Here is a 21,250-nt window from a genome sequence, read left to right on the forward strand (position 1 = left end):
TCTCTGCTCAGCGGGGAGCCTGCTTCCTTCTTTCTGCCTGCCTGCCTCTCTGCCTACTTGTGATCTATGTCTGTTAAGTAAGTAAATAAAATCTTAAAAAAGAATAAAATAAAATCTATGGTATTTTTATTTTAACTGCAAATTTTTCTGCCTTTATTGTTTCTGTATGCATCCTGTCAATTTTAAACATCCCATAATCTTATTTTTTACAGAATTGACTTTCTTTTGAAAGGGTTTTGGTTTAAAGATTGTTGATAGAACCACTATACAATAACAAGATTAAATTCTATATATATGTGTGTGTTATCGGGCAGGGCTAATCAGGATATACCCAGATACATATAATATATATATGTGTTTGTATGTGTTTATAAAACCTAAATCCTTGATTGTCAATTGCTAGGATTTTCCATCTAGTGTATATGGAGGTAGTTTTTAATGATTGAATTTCATTTTTATTTTTGGTGGATGGAGCCTAATTTTGCTAAAAGACATGACAGCTGATCTTCAGATATGGCTTGATGCCTATATTGAAAAACTACTTAAGAATAAAATATATTCCTGAACAGAGATCATGGCCTTTGTTAGAAACTGCTGGGATAACCTTACACTGCCCTGAAATGACCTGGGAAAGCCAGAGTCTTAGTCCTGCCACTCGGTGGTGGATTGAAGCATTTTGCCCAAAAAATCTAGGTACTTGATTTTGTTAACTTTGTTTTTGGAGACTATAAATGCAAAAAAAAAAAAAATTATAATGTTATAAATAATCTGCAGTATTTTCTAGCGTCTGCTAAAAGACAATTATTCTTAACATGAAGTGTATCTTCAAGATAATAGTAGCAATTACATCCATAGAAAAAGGACTTAATAACCACTACCTTACAAATCTGGATATGAGAACCTTTTGAAATTTTCTTGACATGTGCTTGAGTCTCATTTTCCTTAGAACGTGGTACTGAGTTGAAACCATATTCAAAGGCTAGGTCGATTGATCCCCTGTAAAATACACTTGAAGGTTAAGTAACTACAGAGCTCGGCTAATCCCATGTAATCTGCTGTTACTAAATGGCTGTCTGTATTCCTGGCACACCAGTTTCTGAAGCTTAGGATTTGGTTCTTACTTTTTGTTCAAATAACCTCTAGAAGGAGCGATGCGTCTTCCCGCATGTTTGTGCATTGTCCTTATTAGCTTTTCGGAGGGAGTGAGCTGTTCGTGTCCTTCGCAGTGCACCTGCGATGATCAAGGCAGAAATGACGGCACGGGATCCAGGTACGCTCCTTTCCTTGCTACTAAGTGTTCTCATGATTCCCAGGAAAAGGGCTCCAACCAGATAGCCTTACTTTGAATGCAAATTGTTGGCCGGGTATCAGAAGAGAGAAGGTTTCATTTACATAAGCTTTAACCTCATTGTTTTAATACCGTTTACCCACTCCGTTGTTTTCATTTCGAGCCGCTGAGCTCTTAAAAGCCCCTCAAATGACTTGAGATTCTCAAACACATTCTGTGTTATAGAAGTATCCAATGCACTCGTATTCACAACATGGCCGCTTCAGGAGGTCAGACTACTAGAATGAGTGCGGCCGCTCAGCTTGTTTATAGAAAGCAAGGCCAGGAGGGAGGGCGCATCAGGAGGTACTTGACTGCCCAGATGATTTGCTTCCCCGAGTTCCCGGTTCACTTTGAAGGTTATTCATGCCAACTAGATAGATTTTTTAAAAGTAGGAGAGAAGCTCACAAGAGTGAAATTAGAGAGGTTCGTGATTAAGATTTTTCTTTTTAAAGTTTTGGAGTTTACAAAGACATAACTTTGAAAGATGTGGATCAGTCCTGTCTGTTGCAGATACTGGGGGTGGGGGGGCTTCACAGAAGTTAGTTGCCCTCTGGGTTGCTATTAACATCTACCTGTGAACTGAGAATAATTACGTACTTTTAATATATGTGAGCCCTTTGAGATACAAGTTAAATGAAAAACAGGACTTTTGTTAGCTAAACGTGGTAGAACTTGATTTTTTTTTTTAAGAGAATATTTATTTATTTATTAAAGACTTCAAGAGAGATAGTTGGGATGGGGCGGAGGGAGGGGGCAGGGTGGGGAGAGGGAGAAGCAGGCTCTCCCTTGAGCAGGGAGCCTGATGTGGGACTTGATCCCAGGATCCTGAGATCATGACCCGAGTCAATGATGCTTAACGGACTTAGCCACCCAGGCACCCCTGGAGAGGATATCTGACAACAAAATAAGGTTATTTTGTGACTTGGTTGCAGTGAATAGTGAACCTCCTACAGAAAATAATTTGTTAAAACAATCACCCAATTTATGCTTTACAACTTCAAACAAATAAATAACAATTAAAACCTATTTTTGAGTAATTTGTCTTATTGTATGAACTTTACTTAACCGACTCATGGTATCTTTTTGAGATGTTCTCTAGGTGGCTTCAGACAAAGAGAACAATGTAACAAATTAAAGACCTACTTGGCAAATATATGAGGCAGCTAATGACTCAGGGCAGGGTACTTTTGAGGAAGCAGTCACAGAAATGTTTTTTTCTTGGTGATGGCCCCATTATTGATGGATTTTGTAAAAACCATAGCAGATTATGCATAATAAGGACTCTAGAAATAATCTAGTTTGACTATTGTCATTTTATAGACAAACACAACCATACAGAGATTATAAGCCTTGTCTAAGTTGACAGCACTGAGTGGATGCAGGGACTATTTGATAAGGTCTTTGTTTCCTATGTAGACTTTTTTCCATTACACTGGAATGCTGACCTAATAAGTAGATATCAGATCATTCCCATATAAAGTAGCAATGGAACTTGTGATTCAGAATAGAGATAAAGAATAATAGGTGTTCCTAGAGAATTCCAATGATTCCATAGGGCCATCTCCTAAAGTTACAGAAAGATGACCCTGTCAGTACACCCCAGCTTTATGCTGTCTACCTCTCTTCACATTATACTCTGGCTTTTGAAATTCACTGATTTAAGTCATGTATTTTTATGGCATGGCTGTTTCATTGCTACTATGTACAAGTATAATGTATTTCTATGTATAATGTAATTTTACATTATACAATTTAGACTCCGCTTTGCAAAAAAATTTTAACATCCATTCTCAGCATTCCAGTGGGGGTGAGTATATAATGAAACATAAATAGGTCTTTTTTCAGGTTAAAATGAATTAAATTCTCTAATTCTTCATACTTTTCACACACACACAAGGGACAGGCTTGTTTTTCTGTGCCTGTTTTACACATTGCCACTAAACAAGATCACAGTGTGACTTATTCAAGGTCACTTCAGTTAGTAATGGTAAGAGGAGTAAACTCACAGTTTGATTTATTCCTTAGGCTAAAAGCAATGCGCCAGTCACATTATTAAAATAGAGCTCAACTTTCAGCATCCAGTGTGAACAACTTGCTCTTTCTCTTTCCTCCCTCCCTTCCTTCCTTTTTAAAATTAAATTATCTTCTTAAAAAAGATCAATTTAAACTTCAACAGGGGTTTTAAAAAAAACAAACAGACCATTTCCTGAAGAGGCTAAGAACGTGTGCTTTGGAGTACGTGGGTTTGAAAGGTGGCTGTGTAACCCACTAGCTATGTGATCTTGGGCAGTTACCTTGTGTTGGTGGGCCTCGGTTATTTTCTCTGTAAAAGTGAGATTGATGATAAAAATAGCAAACAACCATTAAGTGCTTATTAATGTGCCATGAAGGTATAACATTTTATATCCTTTTCACTTAATTATAACAGGCTATATGGGAAAATGAAATGGAGGGATTGGTGAAGTGGCTTTTCATGGCCACAGAGGAAGTGGCAGAGCTTAGATCTGAACCAAGATCAGCCTGACCCCAGAGCTGGGGGTCAGCTACGTCTTTTCCCCAGTATCTACTTTCTAGGGCTGTTACTGGTTAAATAGGGCGGATGTGATATGTTGCCCAGGCCTGACATATAGAGAGCTCCATCCATGTTAGGTTGAACCACGAGATTGCTGATATTTGCTCATTTCTCCCATCCAAGTACTAACAAGGCCCGACCCTGCTTAGCTTCCAAGATCAGACGAGATCGGGCGTGTTCAGGGTGGTATGGCCGTAGACTGATATTTGCTCATTTCTAACCTGCAAAAATGACCATTTCATATGGTTCAATCTAGAAGATGATGATGGTAATGGTGATGACGATGATGAATTATGAATAGGTCAGTGACGGCTGAACAACTGTTTTGTGAAAACCAGGAGGAAATGAAAACCTGATGCATATTTCAAGTATTATTTTTTCCCATGGGTTTTGGAAAGCAGGTTTTCTTCCATTGCTCTTGTGACACTAGGTCGGTTCTATGTAATGACATGGATATGAACGAGGTCCCTATGAACTTCCCCGTGGACACTGTGAAGCTGCGGATAGAGAAGACTGTGGTCCGCAGAATCCCCGCAGAGGCCTTCTACTACCTGGTGGAGCTCCAGTACCTTTGGGTGACTTACAATTCCGTGGCCAGCCTTGAGGCCAGCAGCTTTTACAACCTCAAGCAGCTACATGAGTTGCGCTTGGATGGAAATTCTCTGGCTGCTTTCCCTTGGGCGTCTCTGCTGGACATGCCCCATCTGAGGACCCTGGACTTGCACAACAACAGAATAACCAGTGTGCCAAATGAGGTGGTCAGGTACCTGAAGAACCTTGCCTACTTGGATTTATCGAGCAATAGGCTGACCACACTACCACCGGATTTCCTGGAGAGCTGGTCCCACTCACTTACATCATCACGGAGCTTGGAACTTACACCACGAAGAATTGTTCTTGGTAAGCTCAGAAGCCTCTGGGCTTCTCAGGTCCAGATAGTTTGTTTTGCAAGGCTTCAGCTGCCCAGTCTTTACATATGTGTCAAATTTCTCTTCTTACTTTCTACTTGCACATTTGATGGGCTGGTACTTTATCGGTTGATCTAGGTCAGATCTGGGCCTTACCCTGTGTAAGGTGTAATGGCTGTGTGCGCTGGAGTGAGGGCAGCAGTGTGTGTGTGTGTGTGTGTGTGTGTGTGTGTGTGTGTGTGTGTGTGTGTTGGAGGGAGAGGAGAGACCCTCATAAACCAAGAGACTAATGCTGCTATTAGCTTGGGGCTCAGTGATAAAATCTACCACCCTGCCCCAATTCTGAGAGCACATCAGTGCTCCATGCCCTGCCCCAGCCAACCTGCTCTGTTCTCTGTTCAGCCCTTCATCAGTCTCTTCAGGAGTGAAAGAGGGGCACTGGCATCTTTACAAGGTGGTGGTGGTTTTATTAGTTCAGGAGAATAGCTTCCAGATTCTCTTAATTTAAAAAGAAATGATGAAGACAATCTCCTAATGGATTAGTGTAGCTGTGATTTGTTTTGCAGACTTTGATCTTGACTTTGTTTAGGTTCTGTGGGTATTTGTCTTGGGTTCTTAAAGTGTAAGCTCCTTCCAGTAAGTCTTTCTCTAACTTTTTTTTTTTTTTTAAAGTACCTTCCCACAGTGCTTTGCACGGTGCTCTGCACATGGAGAATGCCCAGTAAATGTGGTTGCCAGATTGAAATCAGTGAACTGAGACCCTTCTCAGGGGTACCTGTGGGCAGTGAGGCCTCTCATACTTTTGTGTGAGACACAAGCCCAAGGCTCTGATCAGTCAATTTGATCTCCTACTAAATTCTTGTTCACCCAATAAGGCTGTGTTGTCAGTTCACTCATGACGTCCATAGAGCCATGGAAGAGGTTGTATTTCTCGGGATGAAAGAACTGAGTGTTCGGCGAGTGAAATGACTTACAAGCCTTTTGGTGTGAGAAGCAACTTGATGCTGAATTTATGCCAGGAATCCCTGCTGACCAATATCACATGCTCAAATATTTGCTGAAGTCAAGTATAAATAATTTGAAATTTTTTTTGATAAAAAGGAAAATGCTGTGGCAGCATTTAAATGATTTTAGCATTGCTTTGGTTGAAATGTAAATGCATTTTGGTGCTTATGAGACTAAAAGTGTGAGTGATAACCAAACAGAAAGAGGAAAAATCATGTAATTGTTTATTCTATACCTATTTTATGCTTGCCTACTGCTTATCTAGTGCTTCAAGCATTTTTATTAAAGAATAAAAGAAATATTATAGGGTTAGCTAGGGGAAAAAACCATGAATTTAACAATAGCTATGGAGTCCTTATGTCTACCATGATAGGCACCATGTACACCTATACTGTAGTATTTATTTTAGCCACTAATTTAGTTCTTGTGACTAATAGCTAGAAACTATCTTAATTTAAATAATGAGATTCTGTTTCTCTACACATTTTTTTCCTACACATTTTTCTAAGTTTCTTTAGATTTGCCAAAAGGAGGTATATAGTAGAAAATAAAATCAAATTATCGAACTATTATTAATAGCTCTCTAATGATTAGTCACTAATATTGCTAATATCACTATAAAGATCTGATTTGCAGGACATTAATATTTTTCCATTGTGAATTAAATCTGGATGACAATTTAGGGATGAAATGGAAAGGGTTATGAAATCTCACTGTTCATGAAGATAAACATGGAGATAGACATCTCTGTTATGGGGTTCAGATTCTTCAAAAGCAGATTCTTTAAAGGGGTAACATGAAAATCCTTTTGGTGTAACATTAAATTAAAAAAAAAACAGGATGTGTCATTGTACACGATCATAACTATTTTAAAATGTGCAAAGAAAAAGACTGAAAAATACACTATCTGGTTAACTGTCCTCTTTGGTGATGGGACATCTTTTCAGTATTCTGTATTTTCAAAATGTTCTGCATCAATCATGCTTTGCTTTTATAATAATGATGATAATCATGATAATAAATAACAAAAGATATTTTGAAACATGTCCAGTCATATGTGGCAGCTGATCTTAGCAAAGCCATGCCTGCTATGTAACCAGAGGGAAGAAAGTACTCTCCTCTAAAAGAAGACTAGCTCATGTGTGTGAATCACATACAGAAAACTCAGTTTTCTCATCTGGAAAATGGAGGTAGGAAGACTCACTCCCTCCTGCTCATAGGATTGTAATGAGAATATTATGAGATAGTTTATGGGATAGTTCTTTAGAATATGAGGTGAACAGTCTCTAAGGTTATGATTTTAGATCAACAATGAGCCATAGCAGCTGTGACTGAGATGGGAGTGTCTTATAAAGAAAGATTCCTCTATTTGGCTTTTTCTGTTATTTTACCTGTGTTTGAGTCTTCCAATTTCATCATGAAACTACGGTGATGAAAACCAGTGCTAGCTTTTCTAGAACTTGGTGTATAACTGTAGCAACTGTATCTTTCCAGGTACCCTGCAGAATTTACTTTTCTATTATTACAGTGGAATATATTCTGCTTTTATTTGTTAGTGTCCTGTGTTTATTATTGTGAGCAGATAGAAGTTATGTTTGTAACAATATTGGTAGCTGATATTAATGGAGTGCTTACTCAGGGCCAAACCTAGTTCTTACATTTTATAGATATAACTTCTCCCAGTCTCATGTTAACCCTGTGGTAAGTACCATTCTACCCCCATTTTATAGAAGAAGAACGGAGACGCACAGTAAGCCAAGTGCGCAGACTTACTCATCACACAGTGGTGGAGCTGGGGTGGTTACAGGTGGTTTGACTGCGCAACTTGTCATGTTCCCCACTCCTGCCTCATGCAGGGTACTGTATGGGATAATATCAGAGTTGTCTTCCTCACATACGCCTTACTGATATCTTTTAAGTAGTGTATTTATTTTTAAAAAGTTAGAAGAGGCTTTTCCATTACTCCTCTTTTCTACATGAGTAAAAATTTCTACATGAGTTAAAAAAAAATGAACAAAATTGTCCTCTGATGTATTATACAAACATAAACTAGTGTCCTGCAAGTAAACATTTAAATGAAGTGTAAAGCTAGACTGGATTTTTTATTTGCAATGCAGGTAAATTTCCATGGCCTCTTCCTCAGGAAGATACAAATATTTACACGGGCAGACTCTGTAAGGCCGAACACTCTTTGTCCTGGAAAAAGCTTGCAGGAGGAGAGGGCATAAAATGCTTTGTTGGTTGCTTTATTGCTACTCGAATTTGCTCAATTGCAAACATGAATTCTTTTCCTGTTCAGAATGAAGTTTACCTGAAGGGCAGTAACCACACGAGTATTTCCACAAAATTTTTCTAAAATGGTGTTCATTTCATTCAATGAACACTCCTCAATCCCGGTTGATAAGCTGGTTCTTTTTGAGGCACAGAGGAGATAAATCCACATAGATAAAGTGAACTCCTTGCCAGGTGCTCTTCTGAGGACTTCTTGGTAGGATCTGAGGACAAGGCTGTAAAGTGGGTCTGTAATTATTACCTGCTTTGTACAGCTGGTGAAGAGGCAGAGTCAAGCTTCAAGTTCAGTCCATGTCCAGAGATATCATTCTTTCGTTTTTTAAGCCTTTTCTAAATTGAAGATTTGAGGTATAATTTGCATACCATGGATCTTAAGTGTACAGCTTAGTAAATGATGATAAATGATATATCCTGATGAAACCCACACCCTCATTAAGATATGGAATAATTTCATTACACTGGAAAATTCCCCTGTGCTGCTTCTCAACCAGGCACCTCCATTTCAAGCAAACACTGTTTTTATTCATCACAATAGGTTAATTTTGTCTAGAATTTTATGTAAATGAAATCATACAAGATGGCCCTTGTGCCTGGCTTCTTTCATTTAGCATTATTGTCTTTGAGATTCATTGACATCGTTGCATGAATGGGTAGTTGCATCTGCTGAGTCATTTCAGTTTTACAAATATATGAATTGTTCATCCTTTCCCCTGTTTTTGGAAACATGGGCGGTTACCAGTCTTCAGCTATTATGAATTAAGCTGCTATTAACATTCTTAGGCAAAGCTCTTTGTAGTACATATTTTCATTTCTTTTGGATAAATTCCTAGGCTTCAGATTGCTAGGTCATAGGATGGCCATATATCTTTTTAAGAAACTGCCAATTTTCCGAAGATGTTGTACCATTGTACACTCCCACTAGCACTGCACAACAGTCTACTTGCTCCATATTCTTACCAACATATGATGTTAGTAGATTTTTTCATTTCCACCATTCCTGGGGGTGATGGGTCAGGCAGTGATTTGACATTGTGATTCTAATTTGCATTTCCCTGATGACTAATGCTGTTGACCATGCTTTCATTGGGTTATGGCTCATTGCTATATTCCTTTATGCCAATACATAATTTTTTAAAGTTTTTTTTTATTGTTGAATTCAAGCCTTTTGTCAGTTATTGATATTTTCTCCAAACCTGTGATTTATTTATTCATTTTCTTCATGCTGTCTTTGGTAAGAAGGTTTGAAATGTTAATGACATCTGATTTATTAGTTTTTTTCTTTTATAGTTAGTGCTTTGAGTGTCTCATCTAAGAAATATCTGTCTACCTACAAGTCATAGAAATTCTATTTTCCTTATAGTTTTAACTTTCATATTCAATTTCTGGCTTTTATTTTTTTTTAAAGATTTTATTTATTTATTTGATGGACAGAGATCACAAGTAGGCAGAGAGGCAGGCGGGGTGGGGGAAGCAGGCTCCCTGCTGAGCAAAGAGCCTGATGTGGGGCTCGATTCCAGGACCCTGAGATCATGACCTGAGCTGAAGGCAGAGGCTTAACCCACTGAGCCACCCAGGTACCCCACTGGCTTTAATATTCTTATCTTTTTTAAATACTCTTATCTTTCATGCTTATGTCTGTGGTCTGTCTCAAAACAATTTTTGAGTATAGTGTGAGGCAGGGGTTGAGGCTTTTTCTAAGCAGATGTCCAGTTGTCCCCCCACCATTTGTTGAGAAGACTTTACTTTACCCCCCGAATTGTTAAATGCCACTGCCACTCCAAAACTGACTAAGGTATGGTTTTTTGCTTTCAAGAGCTTATAGTCAGCAGAATTACTTTTGTACAGAAATTTATTGTGAACTTTTCACCAAAAAAAAAAAAAAACTACTGTGATGCATGGAAAACATTATCCTTTTAGAAAAGGAATAAGGCAAAATTGATTTACCCCTATCCAAGAATAGTTAGATGAACTAAGTTAATTAGTGCAAATTACTGTGATTGTGGTTGGTGTGTTGCCTTGAAGGAATGCAGTACAAAATAACAGTTTAACTTCAGGGAGTTCTTGTACCTTTGTCCCCAAAAGGGAAAAAAACAAAAACAAAAACAAAACGCTTGATGAACTGGTTCAGCCCTCAGGTCACTCTTAATATTCAGGTTTTAAAAGTTGTGCCTTTGACCTTGATGTTTCAAAGCTAGAATAAATACTCTATTTTTAAGGATTTAAAAAATATTTTCCTGTTTTATATAACTTTAAGACATAGCCAGTTGGGTTAATTTTTAAAAGAATTTTGTTTCAGGGGCACCTGGGTGGCTCAGTCAGTTAAGCAATCTGACTATTGATTTTAGTTCAGATCATGATCTCAGGGTTGTAAGACGGAGCCCCTGCACGGGGTTCCATGCTCACGGGGAGTCTTCTTGAGACTCTCTCTGTCCTTCCCTTGGCCCCTCTCCCTGCCTGCGAGCACATGCACACTCTCTTTCTTTCTTTCTCAAATAAATAAATCTTTAAAAAAATTTTTTCTTTCACCATTAACATCGGTTTATGACAGTTTCATAGCATGACTAGAACTGCAAATGTTACAGTTCTTGGATCTTTCCCTATGTAGACAGACATTACTGCTTTGACATGTGTTTATAGATAACAGCACTTACAGCTGCCACCCCTGACTCTAGATGTTTTTAGGTGATGAAATGAGTTATGGTGGAAGGAATATTAGATTAGGAGGCTGAAAATCTGGGACTTAGTACTCTAAGCTACTTATAGAACCAAGGCAGTAATCTCATTGTGCTTTAGTGTCCTCTGATGTGAAACTCAAAAGAATCATACTAACTTCATTCATGAGGGCAGTGTAGGACATACAGAGCTTGAGAATGAAAGCTCTAAGGATACCAAGGTTCAAATCCTGACTAGATCCAGTTGTATGACCAGAGAAAGATCCCTTAACCTGAGTGTTGGCTTTCTCCTCTTTAAAATGAGTATGATGCTAATATTATCTACCTCATGCTGTTGTCAGGATTGAAGTAGACAAATGCTTTAGCATGCTTAGTACTATTGGGAGATAATTTTCCATGGCCTCTCACATTTCTGCACGTATTGTGAGCAGAGACCATCACTGTCTGTCTTTTGTCCTGAACTATCATTTTAAGGATGTCTGTGTACAGAACTGCTTTGGAAGGTAAAGATATTTCTCTGTCCAGGGAAATGGTAGGCATGTTTACTGCCTGGTATAATGAAGACAATGTCTTCCTCCAGAGCTGTAAACTATCCTCCATCTCTGACCAGTAATCTTATGTCTTTTGCTAACTGGGAGGTGTTAGTCCCCCTAAAGTAGTAGAAAGCTCAGACCTTTTACAATTCTTGACAAAGTACAATATTTGCCACATAGGAAGCAGTCAGTGACTATCAACCTGTTTTGTTATTATTTTATAAAGCAAAAATCTAGCATAACAAGTGTTTTGAGAGCATAAAATTTTATCCACATATTAATTACTACATGACAGAATGAAATTGATGTTTGCTGGCAAGCTGGATATTAGAGATTGGTCATAGGCACACAGGACTAAGAAGTTCAAGATGATTCACCTATGGAAGAAATGAATTTTCTAAGATAGAAGATTAAAAAAAAACCTAGCAAGTTTTTACTAATACTGGCAGAAGAATATGAACCAATCATCAAGTGCTAATATAATAAAAATAGACACATATAGAAATTTATATTAAAACAAAAATAGACCTAAATAGAATTTACAAATGGACAGTTAAACCTTCCAACATGGTTAGCATTTTTAAAAATTGCAGTTCTGTCTTTTTTCCTTATGAATCAATGTATAATCTACTCTATTTGTAAAAACCCACAACCACAAACATTATTGAGATAAATCTCTTGCAACCTTGGGCTTTATGTGAAGCTGTTGTAGGACATTATCACCCTTAATAGCCTTAGAGAGACTTTTGTCTGCCAAGGGCTCTGAAGCACTGTCTTAGATCTTTCTGTGATCTTAGCAAATAATTTCATAGTTTCACCCTCCCTAGATTTGATTTTTGCTTGGAAACCCTTTCTTAGTTTGAGAACTTTGGAGAGGCTGGGAGTAAGAAGCGGGGTTTTTTGTTTGAATTTTACTTTTAATTTTTTTTTATTATGTTCAGTTTTATTATTGAACCCTGCAAGTTTTGTCTCCTTTCTCTTTAACAGTTCTTCCTTTAACTGTCCTTTCCATTTTACCATGAGCAGTAAGAAGACATCAGGTAGCACTTGCAGCACTTGGTATGGAAATATCCTTAGCGAGAATGTTTGTTTCACTGAGTGCACTTTATACTTTTCATGTTAACCACGCGTGACAATGTTTCTCAACTTTCTGCCGCGCCATCAAAGGGTCTAGTTTCCAGTAGTTACATCTTCCTCACTTTCCTTGAAAGCTCTCACTGATGGTCCCCTTGAGGGCCAACACACTTCTGCTAACAGTTTGAAAGCTGAGGGAGGCAGTCCTCCAACCGGAGGCTGTCAGCTAACTGTATTTCTGCTGCTGATTCTCTCTTGAAGGGGGATTTGAGCAGTGCACCTTCTTGGCCACCATATATGACATTCATGCCAAGCTCTGTTCTAGCCTCTGCCGGTCTCCAGTCTTATCTCCTGACATTGCCTTCATCTCACTCTGTACTTTTGCTACACAGAACTTGTACTACCTTCAAAGGTCTTCAAATCATGCAAAACCATGTCAGAGTGCGGGCTGAATTAGGGGGCCTCTCTACACCCTCCAATACTGACAATAATATACTTTCCTAGCACTCTAGAAATATCTCTAGCAGTGTTTTATAGTATTCTGTGGTACTTGAATTAAAATCTTGGCTCGGATGCTGATTAAGCTATATGGCCCTGCTCAAATAATTTGATTTCTCTGTATCTCAGCTTCTTCATTTTTAAGATGGGGATAGTAATCCTCTTTCTCATAGGATTTTTAGGATTAAATGAAATAATACAGACAAGCACTTAGAACAGAGCCTTGCCCAGAGTACATGCACAATAAATGTTGGCTATGATCATTAACGACCTGACCTGACAGGCTGTATTCATTCAGGTAGCCAAATTGCAGAGCAAAATTGACAGGGAGGCAACTCCATTCCATCTCTCAAAGCACCTCTATTTTTAGGGAGATAATTCAGATACTTGCTTGCCTGAGAGGTTGTGATGTAAATAGAAGTCAACAGAATAATCTTTGTTCATCTTTTCCTTCCTTCTCGTTTAGGTCTGCAGGACAACCCTTGGTTCTGTGACTGCCACATTTCCAAAGTGATCGAGCTGTCAAAAGTTGCTGACCCTGCTGTAGTGCTGCTTGATCCTCTAATGATTTGTAGCGATCCTGAGCGCCTGACAGGGATTTTGTTTCAGCGGGCTGAGCTGGAGCAGTGTCTGAAGCCGTCTGTTATGACCTCGGCCACCCAGATCACATCTGCCCTGGGCAGTAATGTTCTGCTGCGGTGTGATGCTACTGGGTACCCTACTCCACAGCTCACATGGACCAGGTCTGACAGCTCACCAGTTAATCACACAGGTATTTTCTTTATTCCTTTTTTAAAAGAGTTTATTTATTTGAGAGAGAGAGAGAGAGAGAGCATGGGCACAGGGAGAGGGAGAGGGAGAAGCAGGCTCCCCGTGAGCAGGGAGCCTGATAAAGGGCTCGATCCCAGGACCCTGGGATCATGACCTGAGAAAGGCAGACGCTTAACCAACTGAGCCACCCAGGCATCCCCAAAATTGGCTAGTAAATTCTAATAAAATATGCCAGGATTGTTGGATGAAAAAAATTTGAAAGGTTCTTTTTATTTGTTAATATTTTCCTCAGTTTATCTAATTACATAGATGAAATTAGACAATCTGATTTTTTTTTTGATAGAAAACATGATCCAGTGGATAGATGATTGCAAATAAGGCCCCTTGTCTTGCTGCGTCATCTTGGATATGACTCACTTAAAAATGTGTAACTATTACAGTTTTCTTAGAAAAGATTTTCATGTAAGTTTCTCATTTTTGAATGATTACTTAAATAATAAATTACATACAAACCTTATCATGAAGCAAAAAGTATAATTTTTAGAAATACTGGTTACATAGACTTTTTAGATCCTACTATAACCAACTCAATGCTTCAGCTTTAGTTTCAGTAGTGATATTCTGGTGAATTAAAGTGATATATTTAAAAAACTAGTGATATATTTAAAATTAAATGTGAATTTTATTTGTTTCTGAGAAACAAACTGAGGGTTTTGGAGGGGAGGGAGGTGGGGGGTTGGGTGAGCCTGGTGGTGGATATTAAGGAGGGCCCACATTGCATAGAGCACTGGGTGTGGTGCATAAACAATGAACCTTGAACACTGAAAAAATAAAATTAAATTTAAAAAATTAATTGTAAATCAAAGTAAAATAAAGGTAAATGTAAATCAAAGTAAAAATAATGATACCTGATGGAAGAAGAAATAGTTAAGGCCTAATATTCTTACAAATATATAGTAAATGGCCCACAGCTTAAAGTAGTAAGTTAAATTTTGAGATACTAGGATACTGTTTAGTATATTATTCTTCTTCAGAAAGTTTCAGAAATCAAGACAGAATGGTAATATGTTAGATTTCAGTGTTTAGGAAAGTAAAATTCCAATACAAAAACTATATATTATTATTTTTTACGATTATTTATTTATTTATTTGACATACAGAGAGAGAGATCACAAGTAGGCGGAGAGGCAGGCAGAGAGAGAGGGGAAGCAGGCTCCCTGCTGAGCAAAAAGCCTGAAGCCGGGCTCTATCTCAGGACCCTGAGATCATGACCTGAGCTGAAGGCAGAGGGTTACCCCACTGAGCCACCCAGGCGCCCCTAAAACTATGTATTATTCTACAAATAAAAGAATCCATGGCTTATTAACTTATCTAGATTAAATATAAAATGAAAGACTGAGAATACTAATTATGACTTCTCTATGCCAGAAAATGATCTGTTATGCTATCTGGCTATGTAGATAGATAGCATTTTTATGACAATGAAAAAATATTTGGGGAAATATTTAAGTAAGATCTTATAATAACCATTTTAGAGGACCATGGTGAGTTAAAATTGGAGAGCATCTTTGAGACCACTTTGTCTTATCCCCTTATTTTAAAAATACAGAAACAGAGGCCTAAAGATCCTAATTGACTTGTCTGAAATTACATATTCATCTGTGGACAAACATTTACTAAAGCTAAGTCTCCCAATTCACAGCCTTGTGTCTTTTTAAAATACCATTCCCCATATAGACCTCATGGTACTTGGCATGCCCTAGACCTGAACTATACCTGCCATCAGAGACTGGTGATTGTGTGCTATTTCCCTCTTGGTTTATGTGAAAAGGATGCATGTAGAACCAGATTGGTTAGCATGTTGCTTGAATTTCTCCTTTTTTTCCCCTTACAGAGTATATGTATTTTTTCTTACAGTAATTCAGGAATCTCCAGGGGAAGGAGTCAGATGGTCCATAATAAGCTTGACAGGCATTTCTTATAAGGATGCTGGGGATTACAAATGTAAGGCCAAAAATTTGGCTGGAATGTCAGAAGCTGTGGTTACTGTGACAGTGGTTGGTGTTGTCACGACTACTCTATCATCAGATATCTCTGAAAGAACTAGAGATCACCCTGAGGAAGAAGTCCAGCCAGGATCTAGAGCTACGTCCCTACCTGGTTCACGGTCATCTGCCTGGCCTTCTTCCTTCCCTGCTTCTTCCATTTTTCTTTCTACTTCTACTTCATCTCCTCCCTCCGCTGCTTTCTTCTCCTCATCTGCTTTCCCCTCCTCCATCATGTCTTCAGTCACAACTCCAAGCAACAGAATTTCAACAAGCCCCACCATCGCCAGCCAGCAGTCACTCCAGCTCCGCCCCGATGGGAAAAGAAATTTAAAGGTGGAAGTAGGTAGAAGTAAGCTTCCCTCAGCTAGTGCAAGTAAAAAAGAAGAGTTGGCATCAGTGAATCAAATGACACCAATGGAAAAGAATGCCACAGTAGAAAATCTCAGGATAGTCCGTGAGACTGAAGAGAGTGTGACTTTGATGTGGAACACCGTCAATACCACACACCAGTCTGAGATGACCGTATTGTACTCCAAGTACGGTGAGAAAGAGCTGCTGCTGCTGAATGTAGACTCCAGCAAGAATCAAGTAACCATAGATGGCTTGGAGCCTGGTAGGGAATACACAGCATGTGTCTGTCCAAAAGGAGCATCTCCCCAGAAAGACCAATGTATTACGTTTTCTACTGACAGAGTGAAAGAAGGTGGTGATTCTCAAGTGTCTTTCCTTGTCGTGGTGAGCAGTATTGCCTGTGTTGTTGTTTTGCCATTGATTTTTTTCCTGTTGTACAAAGTCTGTAAACTGCAATGTGGGTCAGAATCTTTCTGGGAAGACGATCTGGCAAAAGAAACTTATATCCAATTTGAGACCCTGTTCCCCAGGTCTCAAAGTGTAGGGGAACTTTGGACTCGGAGGCACAGAGATGATTCGGAAAAATTGCTGCTTTGTTCTAGGTCAAGTGTGGAATCTCAGGTGACTTTTAAAAGTGAAGGTTCAAGGCCAGAGTATTATTGCTAAGGTTTTACAACTTAGGGATTGTGAATGCCACAAAATTTCTTCCATGCAGTTAAGGATCTGAGGATGTAGATGACTTTTGTTCAGACTTTCATATCCTTTATGAAAATCACAAATGGAGTGTTTTTAATCGTGCTTAAAAAAATACTATGTGAGGGGCACCTGGTTGGCTCAGTCAGTAGAGCCTGCAACTCTTGGAGTTGTAAGTTCGGGCCCCATGTTGGGTGTAGAGATTACTTAAAAACTACCATGCGACTTCTGAACTGAAAAAATAAATAGTTTTGGTTTTTGTTGTGTGGAAGACTTCCATAGAAATAATTTTTAGGGTAGTTCTTATAAGCTAATAGTATGTTTTAGAGTAATGTTTTAGTTCTTAAAAATAAATTCATGTGAGAATAGTTGTAAAAAATTGAAGTCTGAATTTTAAAAGATAGTTTTTTGGGAAATGAAGAAAGATTAGTATAACCAGCTAAGCCTTGATGTTCATTCACGTTTGAAGTGCTTTATGGCATTTGCTATGGGTATTCACTGCCATTGCCTAGTGGGTGAGAGTGAGAAAGTACAAAATTTTGCATTCATTAAAGTTAAATCCAAGCCAATGGAAAGGGAGGGCTCCAACTCTTGGTACCATTATGCACTACAAGACTGTACAGTTGTATTAATATTGCAAGAAAAAATTTTCCTTTATCATTAAAATTTTTAAGTATTAGCAACAAGAAGTTTAAAAAGAGGATCATGAAAATAGTAAGGCCATTTCTAAAAATAGTAACCACTGCATCCTAATACATTTGCTAACAGACTGTATGAATCTTTTTTTTTTTAATTTAATTTTTTTGTGTGTGTTCCAAAATTTATTGTTTATGCACCTCACCCAGTGTGGATCTTTAAAAAAAGAAAAAAATACGTGCTCCTTTTGAAAAAATCACTGTAATATTATGATATTTACTCTATTCTTTCTCCTTTTTTCTGTCTTTCCTTCTTTTTTTAGCTTCAGCTTTGTCAGAAGATACTCAGGTAGCCAAAGGACCACAGCTATTTGTCTTTTGCCATGATTGTCTTTTGCCATGTTATATTTTGATCTTCGGGCTAACAGGAATAACTTGGAAGTCTTTTTTAGAGCTGAAAAGGATGTTTTAGGATTTTGAAGAACAGCTTCAATGGATTAATTTGGTCAAATCTTCTAGGTAAAAACATCAGGGATACTGAATTGGAGTGGGGCACACAAATAGGTAGAAAAGGGCTTCATACATAAAATTTAGGTTTTTTTTAGAAATAAAGTTTGTGACTACCTTTACTAAAGATTATATTCTTTTTATTGGAGACTTTGGAATACAGAACAGGTTTATAAAGGTGTGTCAAAAGTCTTGAAATATTCTGAGAAGCAAGTTTCAAGAAAATCCTATATTTTGCATAGGCAATAGATTGGCTTCAATGTAATACATTGTGAAAATTACAATACACGCAGCTGAACAATGAAAAATCATTCATTCCACATGGCTCTTAATTAAAAAGGAAGAAGAATTCTAGTTTAGACATATTCTGTGTATTAGGAGGAGGCCAGCATAGACGGATGGCCTGTCCAGAACTCTCAAATGTCCCATCTTGTATAATTTCCTCTCCTTTCTCTCTCTTTCCTTTCCAGCTTGTTTGTCCTTGGTGCTTTCATCACTGAGTGCATTGTCAAAACATCTAACTGTTTTAAATTCAGTATGCATTGTTAAGATTTGTTAGAAAAATACTTTTTTACAATTTTGTGTCTAGCTTCAAATTCTGTTGAGATCAATGTATTTTAAATTAAAAGACTGCAAAAACTTGCATTTCTTTATTCTACAGACATCATGGAATTCACTGCCATATTTAAAAGGTTCATATAAACAGACTGCCAAAGCACTACCATGTTAGAAATAATGACTAAAGGAGAATGTTATGGACTACTGTGGCAGGTGGCCCCCAAATTGTATAAAAGAGGGTTATCTGTTGAGAAAGGAGACTTGGCCCACCCTGATGAGGTAAATTACTGATGGTCCTCATAACCAAAAGTCTGCACTTAATTTTGACCAAAGAGGAGAAGCTAGTTCCTGGTGTGGAGAAGAGAAGGCACTTCTGTCATCTACAACTTGGTCTTGGCCCATGAAGTGAGTCCTAAGGAATGTGTTACTAATAGTGAAAGAACTAAAATTGTAAACCAGCTACTTTCTAAAAATACATACATTTGCGGGTAGGCAAATGATATCCGATGATATCACTGCTCTTATGTTCTTACAAGTATGCTTTCCTGAGGGGGAGGAAAAGGTTGATGTAAGCAAGCAGCATGGAATTCTGCATAATCAACAGCCTGCCAATGTCACCACCACCATTGTAGAGAGCAATCAGAACTGACATATAGCCAATATATGTGACAATTGAATATGATCACACTGTTTTACTTTCAGACAAGATATATTAGACGTTTGTAAAACATGGGTAAATGGTGAGGGTGTGTCACCTGGGAGACTATCACGAATGATGTGTTATCACATAAAACATGTTGAGAACTCCAAGCTCATGGTTTATGAGGGCTGCCAAAGAAAATTCTGGACTTTAGAGTCAGACAAGTCCCCTAGATTTTGGGAAATTTTTACAAAAAGTTCAAAGACAAAAGATTTTGACCCATAGACTTGAGTCTCAAAAAGGGATTATGGCTAACAAAGGGAGATGATAAAAACCCAAAACCTTTTAGCTGAATAATTGTGAAATAATTTAAATAAAACAGACAGGGAAGTTAAACGGCTGTCTACTCATCTGAAAGTTTAAATAATATATGTAGAAGGTATAAAGAAGGAAGAGTGATCGAGGTGAAGGTAGAAGTGTAGCAATCTATTATGAAAGCACCATAAACTAAAGGCCCCAATAAACAGGATAAAAAATATGGTAAAGTTGACCAGAAGGAACTGGAAGGCTTTTATGTTGTTGTTAAAAAGAAAAAGGAAATAAGAAGTCTACTGTTTAGAGATGATAAGAGAAAGTATATCAAAGAAGTAGCAGAATCATTCAACTCCTATTTTTTCTTCTCTTTTCTAAATGGGTTTTTCAACTGAATATGGCGAAGAAACTAACTGAAGTGAAAATTCTAGCCCAAGGTTGTTAAGCAATTAGTAAACTAATTCCAGGATATTTTCAATGAGGCCAGATAAATTACCAGGGTGGTAACAAAATTTTCAGTCATAATCTCAGAGCTACTGTTTAGCAGTCTTTGAAAACTCATGGCAAATAGGAGAGAGACCACAGACCATAAGTGACTAACTTTCATCTTTATTTTTGAAGAGAAGAATAGGGTGGGTTCTAGAAATTAGAGGCAACTTGATTCATGCATGTAGGATTGACAACAGATTGTTAAAAGGATTGATTCTGAGCATGCAGAAATGAATGTTATGGTCATTAGCAGCCAACAAACGTCAACTAAGAAGAAGCTTTAATAAACCAGTATGGCTTATTTTTTTTATGAGGTTACTAGGCAGACATCAAAGGACTGCTTAAAAATCAAATAGTAGCTAGCTATGTTATTTGTCTTGCCTTGGTGGAGTAATAAGGGTTGCTTCCTCTCAAAAATGTCTAGTAATGGCTTTAAATAACATGAGAAAGTGTTTGTTAGGATGCCTTTCCCCCATTTCCCATTTTTGTAAATGACTGGATGAACACAGACTTCTCAGCTTTGCAGAGGACATGAAAATAGACAGGGTATCTTATGTTGGTGCTTCTCAAACTTTTCCACAGAATATTCTTAATGGAAGGGGAAAGTAAACATGTACCTCTGAGAAACCAGGGCAATTATCCGAAGTGGCTGCCAAAAGAGAGACATTTCTCTGAATTATTTTGTCTTAATTAAAAACTATGTGAATTTCCACTCTATTTCATATTTTTAAATTTATTTTATTTTTCAGTGTTCCAGAATTCATTGTTTATTTCATGTTTTTAAAATATAAAATAACTCTGTCTAATCAATTTCTTTTCTTTCTTTTGTTTTCTTTTTTAAATTGGCATCTCTGTGCCTTTGAATACTTTGGCACATATTTCCCTGAGGTGCTCTACTTATCTTCATCCAAATCAATCATAAAAACCTTAAACAGAATAGGGTAAAAAAAAGGGAATGACAGCTCTCTAGTACAGGCTATTTCATACTGAATAAAGCCATCCATGCATGCATTTATATGACAGGTAAGACACCAAATCTTGAAAAGGATCTTAATAAGATGGCATACTAACAGAATTAAATCTAACAGGGATAAATATAAATATAAATATTTGCATTTAAATTGGCACAAATATGTGTGTTCAAGTGGTAAAAAAAATCTGTGACTTGAGATTTTTCATTTAGATTATTTAGATTAGAATGAATCCAAACATTCTACGAACCAATGGAGTTATGTAATTGTTAAGTATGGTAGTATTAGATTACTTTAATATAAGTAGTAGATATCAAGAAAATTAACAGTCCCTCTGTGCTCTGCATTAATAAGCCATTTTTATAGGAGCAAATTTAATTTTGGGTGCCA

General features: G+C 37.7%; 1 protein-coding gene across 2 annotated transcripts; it reads left to right on the forward strand.

Annotated features, from left to right (window-relative positions):
* The first annotated feature begins 321 nt into the window (after nucleotides 1-321).
* On the forward strand, nucleotides 322-20,594 carry LRIT3 (leucine rich repeat, Ig-like and transmembrane domains 3). 2 transcript variants are annotated; one of them, XM_032333134.1, is made up of 5 exons: nucleotides 322-1,270; nucleotides 4,334-4,803; nucleotides 13,352-13,657; nucleotides 15,574-16,407; nucleotides 18,552-20,594. In XM_032333134.1, exons 1-5 carry the CDS (start codon nucleotides 1,152-1,154, stop codon nucleotides 18,590-18,592), a joined length of 1,770 nt encoding a protein of 589 aa, XP_032189025.1. In that variant the 5' UTR covers nucleotides 322-1,151; the 3' UTR covers nucleotides 18,593-20,594. The 2 variants fall into 2 exon arrangements, with proteins under 2 accessions (XP_032189025.1, XP_032189024.1); XM_032333133.1 differs by lacking the exon at nucleotides 18,552-20,594 and having other exon boundaries at nucleotides 15,574-16,898.
* The last annotated feature ends 656 nt before the right edge of the window (nucleotides 20,595-21,250 follow it).

Source organism: Mustela erminea, chromosome 2 (genome assembly GCF_009829155.1).
Source record: "Mustela erminea isolate mMusErm1 chromosome 2, mMusErm1.Pri, whole genome shotgun sequence".
Taxonomy (NCBI): Eukaryota; Metazoa; Chordata; class Mammalia; order Carnivora; family Mustelidae; genus Mustela; species Mustela erminea.